A 9220-nucleotide genomic window follows, 5' to 3' on the forward strand; every position below is an offset into this window, starting at 1 on the left:
CTGTAACATAACATGTGGAAAAAGGGGTCTGAATACTTTCCGAATGCAATATAGGTCACAGTGGCGTGACCTATCGATAAAAAGCTGAAGTAAAGGTGCATGATTCATAATCCATGACATTTGGTACTTGGGATAGTCCAAAATAGAAATATGGCGATTGGGAGTCTACAATGATGCATTACGTAAGAGTTATTTCCATGTGATTTACCTATAAGATTTGTTTCGGCTTCAGGTACAATTAAATGCATATTATCTTTAACTTGGTAAATAACGATGTGTTAGAATGTACCAAGTGACAGGGCCTAATACCGGATTTGGACTGTGCAACAATTTTGCCTATACCAGTATAGGACTGTAGGTCTACAGCTGAAGGAGGTGAATGTTCTGTTTGCTCACTTATTTTTTTGACCTGCCTGTAATCGATCATTTAATATGTTTGAAGTATTTGCGTGAGTATTCTATCCTAAATTATTTTAATGAGTAGCTCAGTAATTTTGGAAAATACAATGCAACTTCGGTCAGAGAGAACAATAGCGTATTGCATACCCGGTATTTAAACTGCTGATAAGAAATACACGTCGAATAACCGCATCTAATTTCGAACCGGTCTTATCTAGACGGGCATAGGACAATGGCGACGTTAACAAGCCAGGATTCAACCGCTCAAGCGCGGGTTTATTTCCAAACGCCTCCCGGTACCGAGGATTCAGAAGTCGCCCAGAAGCAAGGCCGGGTAACCGTGAAATACGATAGAAAAGAGCTGAGGAAGCGACTCAATTTAGAGGAGTGGATAATTGAGCAGTTAACGGATTTATACGACTGTGAGGTAGGCAATGACACCATCTATTATTTGTTTACAGTAAAATAATTCCCCATTCGTTTTTTATTTTCAATGATCTCTACCTTGATTGGGATTGATGTAAGCTATAGGATTGCAGTAATATTAAAACCTAGGGGCTACAATAATATAAACAAATATGAGTGGGAATTACAGACACAATGTAGGGCGTGGCCACATAATTGTAATACTGTACTAAACATTTGAATAAATTAGGTGTCTGCTCAGGTAGCGAGGGAACGAATGTGCTGTTTCAATAAAATGTGTGCATAATGTATTGATAAGTAGGAGGATAGGCCGGTTGGCACTGAGTTCTATGGCCACTGCACCTGCAAAGCAATTACAGTACAGCCTGCCTACTCTGTTGGATTAGCATGTGATGACCACTTCAAATGTTACATAATGGCAATGCCTGATTTTCTTTAACAAAGGAAATATCATTGACTATGGATAGATATCCCACTCCACACTCTCTGCTCCATGGAAATGCGTTGGCACATACTGCATGACAGTGCACAGCATGACATGTGTGTGATGTATTCTGCATGAACAACTATGAGGTGATCATCTTCATGAATGACCCCTGTAAACAACATATTTTTAAAGCACCCCTTCGTCATGTCTAGAGTCCATTGGCTCCAGTCCTCGAGTACCCCTGACAGTACACATTTATGTTGTAGCCCTGGACAAACATTCAGCTCATTGAGTGCCTGATGATTAGTTGACTAGTTTAATCAGATGTGATTGTCAGGGGTACTAGAGAACCAGAGTTAGGAACTTTGAAAACTGAATTGATCAGGTGTTTTGACACACAATAACACATGAACTATTCACATAAAAGTGTTGCAGCAGCACCTATGCATCAGATAAGTTGGGAACAACATGGTTAACATTATAGGTTGAGATGTAACATGCAGCGCCGGCACATTACGCATTATTGGACTGTAACGACATTGACCATTACCTAGGTCACATGGTCCTCAGAGAGCCCAACTGGACTAGTAAAGGGCTAATTGAACTAATAATTACCTTGGCTGGAGCAGAGGGTGACATACAGTGGGAGATATGAATGTGATTTATCAGTGTTTTGATTTAGGCAACTCTGGTACTCAGGGTTGTGCCGGGGTCAGAGGAGATGCTGAGTGTTTTCTGATTGGCCTATGTTATATGAGTGTGGGCTCTTGTAACTACTATTTGACCTCCTGACTAGGTCCTTGGGCTGTAGATTATAGGCATGTAAACAGCAATACAATGTACTAATTGGAGATTGTATTGTAATGTAGTATTTCTATAGGGATGTCTACTTCTAAACAGTCATGTTCAATTGAGTAGACAGCAGTCAGGAAGTCTGTGTGTATTGTTATCAGTACACACCACATAGGGGGTTCAGCCCATCCTGTTGTGTTGAGAAGCAGAGGGAGGAAGCTAGGGACATTGGGGACCTATGGAGGATGTTCTGAGGTGAGACTGCTGTGCAAAAATATTTGGTTTGATCCTTAGGCTGTCTGATATATTCATTACAGTTTTTTCTACTCTCCCCTCTCTGCTGTTTTCTCTATATTTTCTGTGTCTATGTCTTTGTCTATCACCATCACTGTCTCTCTCACTGCCTTTGCCTCTCTCAGGAGGAGGAGATTCCAGAGTTGGAGATTGATGTGGATGAGCTGTTGGATATGCCCACTGATGGAGACCGGGCATCCAGGGTCAAGGTGACCACTAAACTCTATTCTATATTGAATACAAATCCATTATTGTTCATTTGTATCGAGGGGGGAATCCTTACTTTAGGTCAATCTCAAAATTGGATGGGAAATCTCCCATATCATTACATGCATTTACAGTTACCCATGTTGATTTCAAGTTAGGATTCAGCTTTTCTAATGGAGTTAATTTCCTCTTTCACTTCGTACTGTTTCGCAGGGTTTGCTGGTTGACTGTTACAAACCTACAGATGTAAGTTCAAAATTAGAATAAGATTATTATCTGCTTCTGTTATTATTCTGCTTCTGTTAAGCTTTAAACCCAGCATTAGAGTGACTGATCAACTGAAAATAACTGTCTGGAACCAACTTCCCATCCATTGTTTTGACGAGTTTCTCAAATAAATGAGTAATACAGTAACATGTATGATAACAGTTGTTCAGTCTCACATCACCCTCCATTGTTCATTTACTGCAGGACTTTGTCACGGCTCTCCTAGAGAAGGTTAAAGGTCTGCAGAAACTCAGCACTCCGCCCAAAAAGAATGAAAAATCTTCTCCTTAGCCTCAGAACAACCCCCAACTGATTACAACTCAGTTCTACACAGGGACACCCAGCTAGAAACCCTCAGCACCTAGAATCCTTCAATCAGCAGGATTGGTAGAGGGAAGAAGATCGACCAATCGAATCTCTGCAGCAGGGATTACTATGTCTCTGTCTTTGTTAAAACTATTTGTGGATTTATAATCATGTTATACATATACAGTAGTAAGTGATGAGTGTTCAAATATCAGAATATAGTACAGCATTGATAAACTGATGACATGGAGGAAGAACATGACAACATTTAACTTGAGCTATAAGTCACCAACAAAGCATGACAAGTACATAAACCTCAGTGAGTCATGACAGATGCAACTTTATGCAGTCTAACAAATGTAACTCTTTGGTTAGTTGATTAGTCAACATCACTGTATGTATAGTAACAGCTAGAAATAGTGAACTATCCTTGGTTGGTAATAGTTGGAGCCATGTCATTTTTACGATGCCATTTTAACTAGGATTTATAGAGAAGCAAAGTGTTACTCGAGAATGGTTTATTTGGGGAAACGGTGGTTAAGTCTGTGTAATGATTTCAAGCCGAGCACTGTCATCACCTGTCTAATATATTTTTTGAAAGGGAAGCATGAAGGGCTTTTCAACATTTCACACTGGACTACTGGGAGTGAACATTATGATTTATGTTACAACTTTGACATGAGCAAGTCTGGACAGTTATCAAAGACAAACACCAGCATGCCACACGAGGCACTGTAATAACATCAGTAGTCTACGCGTTTTCATTGCGCACATTTTTTGTTAAATATACATTTTGGGAATAATGCATGATTGACTCTATAAAACACAGGAAAACATTTGCAAATTAGGGTTAGAGCCCATTTAAATCCATGACATGAACTTTCACTACAGTGAATGCTTTTGAGTCCTACTATAACATATGGTTCAACTGGATTCCCCTCCATATCCTCCACCCTGGTGCCTGAGAGTGACGGGGTGGGTCTGTTTCTCAGACCTGACCCAAGTAGATAAAAAAATATATAAAGCGAAGGCCTTTCTACTTGTTTCTCAAACCGAAAACACTTAGTCATTAACCATACAGTAAGCACTGCGAAAAGGACTTCGGCCTTAGAAGACTACAGCAATGATTGTATCGACTATTGTGGATTAAGCAATGTCTTTGAAAAGTATGACAATTGGTCCTGCATTTCGCTGCGCCCGCATGTGTACACCTCATTACTATAATTCCTTAATCTTTTGGACCCCATTGAGATGTTATTTTGGGCAGGCTTTTAACTACCAGATTCGCAGTGCATCTCCTAGAACCTGCATCACGTTGAAGACTGAATCAAATCATGAACTGGGTTACTGCGTTCATTTAGAGTGCTGGAGGTACAGTAGGCGACTGCATAATCTGTGGTGTGTGTGTTTAAGATGTGATTGCAAAACTGTAGTGACGTAATGTAGCAATACTTAATGGTGCTGTTTAACAATTTGTTACATTTTTATTAAAATTCAATACGTGTTTTACCTACTCTGACTTGCGTGCACTTACGATGTTATTGTAATGTACTGTAGCTAAATATCTTGCAGGGAAAAAACACTAGCAGTCACACTTTGAAAATCCAAATATCTTTAATCAATTTAAACAAACTGAAACATGAACATTGGTCAAGTCTTATTTACCAATGAAGTGAAACTGGAATTCCAAAACTAAAATTCATTGACAAATACTCCATTCAATAGAGCCTAAAAACCCATTGAACAGTGCACTATAGCTTATCTTGTGCTACCATAGTGTATGTATGTTGTTCGACTAGTTCCCTCAGCATGATACTTATCAGGCTAGTAAAATACTCAAAAATGACAATTCATTTAAGTCAAAGAGCTAGTTGGTCTCACATTTAGAAAAACATAACACTGGAATGATGGAAGGGGCAATTTTGAATGCGGAACTAAAAATTATTAATTGTTAAAATTATTAATGTATAATGTGTAAGGCATATTGGAGTTCAAATTCACCAGGGAGTACCAGTTACATATGATGTTAGCTATAGTTGAATAGTATCTATATTATGTAGGATCTTCAACAGCTTAGCACTATACAGTATTTCAGTGCAACGACTAATGCTAAAGAGAAACAGTCCCCCTGTGCGTTGTCTTGGGTAAGTAGGAGTTAAGGAAGAAGTTATGGTAGGGCAGCCACAGTGACTTAAATACAGCACTAACAGGCAGCTTATTTTGTTTTAAGTTAATGTTCCCTATAAGTCAGACCTCCTCTCGATGCCGAGTAGTTCCACTTCAAAAATGAGAGTGGCACCACCTGTTGGAGACACAGGGTAGTTACAAACTAATATGGTGGAAAGCTATTCACAATAATGGTTACCTCAGATTGACTTGTAGAGCAAGCCAGTGTTAGATCTGGAGAAATATCTGAATTACCTGGAATCTTAGGAGGTGCTCCTCTGTCTCCGTATCCTACAAAATAAGTAATGTGAATGGAGAGATCAGAACAGTGGGAGTGTAGGAAAATGGACTACAAGGCAAGACTTTTATCTGGCGTAATAATGGATGGGTTAATATAACTCTAAGCAGGTTCAATAAAATAAAAAATGACCTAGATTCAGTCAGCAGTAATGTGGTGAAGCCTGTGAAGTATCAAAGGTCATTGGTACGGTGAAATGTGAAGTATCAGTGGTCATTGGGACAGTGAAATGTGAAGTATCAGTGGTCATTGGGACAGTGAAATGTGACGTATCAGTGGTCATTGGGACAGTGAAATGTGAAGTATCAGTGGCCATTGGGACGGTGAAATGTGAAGTATCAGTGGTCATTGGGACGGTGAAATGTGAAGTATCAGTGGTCATTGGGACAGTGAAATGTGAAGTATCAGTGGTCATTGGGACGGTGAAATGTGAAGTATCAGTGGTCATTGGGACAGTGAAATGTGAAGTATCAGTGGTCATTGGGACAGTGAAATGTGAAGTATCAGTGGTCATTGGGACAGTGAAATGTGAAGTATCAGTGGTCATTGGGACAGTGAAATGTGAAGTATCAGTGGTCATTGGGACAGTGAAATGTGAAGTATCAGTGGTCATTGGGACAGTGAAATGTGAAGTATCAGTGGTCATTGGGACAGTGAAATGTGAAGTATCAGTGGTCATTGGGACAGTGAAATGTGAAGTATCAGTGGTCATTGGGACAGTGAAATGTGAAGTATCAGTGGTCATTGGGACAGTGAAATGTGAAGTATCAGTGGTCATTGGGACAGTGAAATGTGAAGTATCAGTGGTCATTGGGATGGTGAAATGTGAAGTATCAGTGGTCATTGGGACAGTGAAATGTGAAGTATCAGTGGTCATTGGGACGGTGAAATGTGAAGTATCAGTGGTCATTGGGACAGTGAAATGTGAAGTATCAGTGGGCAAACTCACCGAGCTCCGAGGGGATGACCAGTTTCCTCTTCTCTCCCTCACACATTCTAAAGAGAGAAAGTGGGATTGATGGATTAAGAACCTTGCATGCAGGGGTCAGAAATCAATGTTGTTGTTTTTTTACATCTTATATCCAAAAGAACATCACTATAGTTTTTACACGGTCTGCAAATGTAAGTCCTCACAAGTCATCCAATGCATGAGGACACTAGTAGTCAACAGGGGGAACGTAAAAAACAGGCACCAACCCGAGCAGGCCCTGGTCCCAGCCTTTGATGACTTGTCCGGTTCCCAGAGTAAAGGTGAATGGCTGGTTCCTTGGAATGCTGCTGTCAAACTCTGTTCCATCCTCCAGCTTTCCCTGCAGACAAACAGTTATTGACTAAACACACGTTGTCCACCCAATCAAAGGATTAGAGAATTAATCTAGTACTAAAAGCATAGGCTACAGCTAGCTAGAACTGCAGTGCATAACATGACATTTCTCTCTAGACTTGTATGTACCTACATTGTACCTAAGACCTGTATGTACCTAAACTTGCATTCGTAGGCTAGGTTGTAGCAACTTCATGATGGGTATATGGAAAATCAAAGTATCAAGTAGTAGCCTAAACCTATCGCTGTTAAATTGAACTGGGTGAAATGAATATGAATGACAGTCATCCAATAGAAATAAGAGCATGCGCATTCTTTTTTAAAAATCTGATCTTAAACAGCACTGACCACCACTGCATAGTAAGTGTATATTTTTCATTTGTACCATTATTTTGATGTGATATGAAAGTAGAGGGCTTTATGTTTCTAGAAACATACCACAATTGAGAATCAATTCACGTTTAAATTAAGTATTTGGCTGTTTTTTGACTGTTTTGGAAGCCAGAGCAAGCCCTACATATAATATAATGGGGTCTTAGAAGTCGGCTAGTAATGCTAGCCTAGACTCCTTAACAGTACATATTGGCCTAAAATTAAAATATATACTGCTTTAGGACATGTTTTTCATTCCGTGTCTAAATGGAGAAGCATCTCAATTTTTACTCACGGTGTAGTGCATGTTTAGCACATCCCCTTTACGTGACTTGATGGGGCAGTTGTCAACTCTTTTCTTGATACCAATTTGGAGCTTCTTTTTGTCGCCCCCGCGAACTGCCGGAGCCAGGGACACCAGAGTGACCACAAACAGCAGACAAAGCCTCATTTCTGGGGTACACATGAGAGTTAATGTTAAGACAGAGTGCAAATCTCATAGGCTTCCATCTGGCTACCTAACGTGGTTTATAAACTTGCTACACGTCATCATCAATGGGCGCATGATAGGGGAAAAAATGGAAGCTGTGTAGCTGAGCTAACTACATCTATTTGTGATTCAATCATAAATGGGAGCATATGTGTGTAAGTTTCATTGTCATTATCAAAACATAAACATATGTTTAATAGTTATATGGCTACATAGAACTATAAGCCTCAAGCCTGACGATTGGGGCAAACTACTTAACTTAACGTTAGCTAACGTTAGCTAGCTAGTATCTGTTGTGCCAGTATCTGATATCCGTTATGCCAATTACTTTAGCTAGGTTCCTCAAAAAATGTATTGAGCCTTCATGCGTTTCAAAAAGCTAGTCATTAATAATTTCTCAAGAAGCTTACCAGTGTTTTAATCTAATAAAACACAAAAGATGGTCGGTGTGCTTCCAAATTTTCCGAAGCCGAGTGATTGAATGAATGTCCCAGATATGTCTACGCAATGATTTTCTGTCATGCTATTGGTCCGTTCTCAGAGCTAGCAGAGAAAATAGCTAATCTTGAACTGTCCGGCAGGTGGTGGCAAAGTATGTGATGGAATAAAAGCACAAAAGCAGACCGATATGTTGTAGCTACATTATATTGATAACAACAAACAGGAGCACAATATTTTTGAATTATCATTTGACACACAATTATCATCACACACAGTCATGCGTGCACACCAGAGGAGGCTGATGGGAGGACCAATAGGAGGACGGGCTCATTGTAATGACTGGAATGGAACTGTATCAAACATGATGCTGTTCCATTCCACCCATTACAATGAGGTTGTCCTCCTTTAGCTTCTTTAGCTTCTCTCCTTTAGCTTCTCCCACCACCCTGTTGTGCACTCACACATTCACATGCGTGCACACACACACAAAATGCAGCTATGCAGGAATGTGATTACCTGTGTATGATCAATAGCAGTATATTGACTGAAAGTCCTCCTGGACACTTTTAGCCTCCTTTCAGATGAGAGACATCCATTGTAATGTAGTTTACAAAAGTTCAATCAAGGAGGTTGGTCTGAATGCCAATTTAACTTAATCCAGTAAGCATAACATAATTCACTTTTGTTTCCTATTCTACAGGCATAATGGGAATGAATACACACGTATCATCATCAGCATAGCACCTTGTACCTTCTCCTAGTTCCTATTAGTGGAATGTCAATCACCTATTTACCTTATAGACTATGAGCACAGCAAAATAATGCACATTCCTCAAGCTTGCCATTTAACATACACTCTTAGAAAAAAAGGTGCTTTCTAGAACCTTAAATGATTATTTTTCTGTCCCTATAGGATAACTCTTTGAAGAACCCTTTTTTTGGTTCTAGGTAGAACCCTTTTGGTTCCAGGTAGACTGCTTTATGTAGAACAGCTCCACAGAGGGTTCTACC

At 39.8% G+C, this 9220-nt stretch overlaps 2 protein-coding genes across 3 annotated transcripts; one reads left to right on the forward strand and one right to left on the reverse strand.

The window, feature by feature from the left end:
- The first annotated feature begins 331 nt into the window (after positions 1–331).
- LOC118385126 (protein phosphatase 1 regulatory subunit 14B-like) lies at positions 332–4631 on the forward strand. 2 transcript variants are annotated; one of them, XM_035772008.2, is made up of 5 exons: positions 336–449; positions 618–826; positions 2464–2547; positions 2759–2791; positions 3017–4631. In XM_035772008.2, exons 1-5 carry the CDS (start codon positions 380–382, stop codon positions 3101–3103), a joined length of 483 nt encoding a protein of 160 aa, XP_035627901.1. In that variant the 5' UTR covers positions 336–379; the 3' UTR covers positions 3104–4631. The 2 variants fall into 2 exon arrangements, with proteins under 2 accessions (XP_035627902.1, XP_035627901.1); XM_035772009.2 differs by having other exon boundaries at positions 332–826.
- An 82-nt stretch (positions 4632–4713) lies between these two features.
- On the reverse strand, positions 4714–8346 carry LOC118385127 (peptidyl-prolyl cis-trans isomerase FKBP2-like). The gene is made up of 6 exons (XM_035772010.2): positions 8179–8346; positions 7574–7731; positions 6780–6892; positions 6532–6578; positions 5540–5575; positions 4714–5420 (listed from the first exon to the last, which is right to left on the reverse strand). The coding sequence occupies exons 2-6, from the start codon at positions 7727–7729 to the stop codon at positions 5359–5361; spliced, it is 414 nt and encodes a 137-aa protein (XP_035627903.1). The 5' UTR covers positions 7730–7731; positions 8179–8346; the 3' UTR covers positions 4714–5358.
- Positions 8347–9220: the final 874 nt, after the last annotated feature.

This window comes from Oncorhynchus keta, chromosome 6, assembly GCF_023373465.1.
Source record: "Oncorhynchus keta strain PuntledgeMale-10-30-2019 chromosome 6, Oket_V2, whole genome shotgun sequence".
Taxonomy (NCBI): Eukaryota; Metazoa; Chordata; class Actinopteri; order Salmoniformes; family Salmonidae; genus Oncorhynchus; species Oncorhynchus keta.

Excerpts from the sequence above, each read along its gene's own strand:
- LOC118385127 (XM_035772010.2), bottom strand. The coding sequence starts at position 7,729 with ATGAGGCTTTGTCTGCTGTTTGTGGTCACTCTGGTGTCCCTGGCTCCG. Across the intron at positions 6,893-7,573 it reads TGCTAAACATGCACTACACC|GGAAAGCTGGAGGATGGAAC; the intron begins GTGAGTAAAAAT and ends GTTTGTCTGCAG. Across the intron at positions 6,579-6,779 it reads TGGGACCAGGGCCTGCTCGG|AATGTGTGAGGGAGAGAAGA; the intron begins GTTGGTGCCTGT and ends TTCTCTCTTTAG.
- LOC118385126 (XM_035772008.2), top strand. The coding sequence starts at position 380 with ATGTTCTGTTTGCTCACTTATTTTTTTGACCTGCCTGTAATCGATCAT. Across the intron at positions 450-617 it reads AATATGTTTGAAGTATTTGC|ACGGGCATAGGACAATGGCG; the intron begins GTGAGTATTCTA and ends GGTCTTATCTAG. Across the intron at positions 2,548-2,758 it reads ACCGGGCATCCAGGGTCAAG|GGTTTGCTGGTTGACTGTTA; the intron begins GTGACCACTAAA and ends ACTGTTTCGCAG.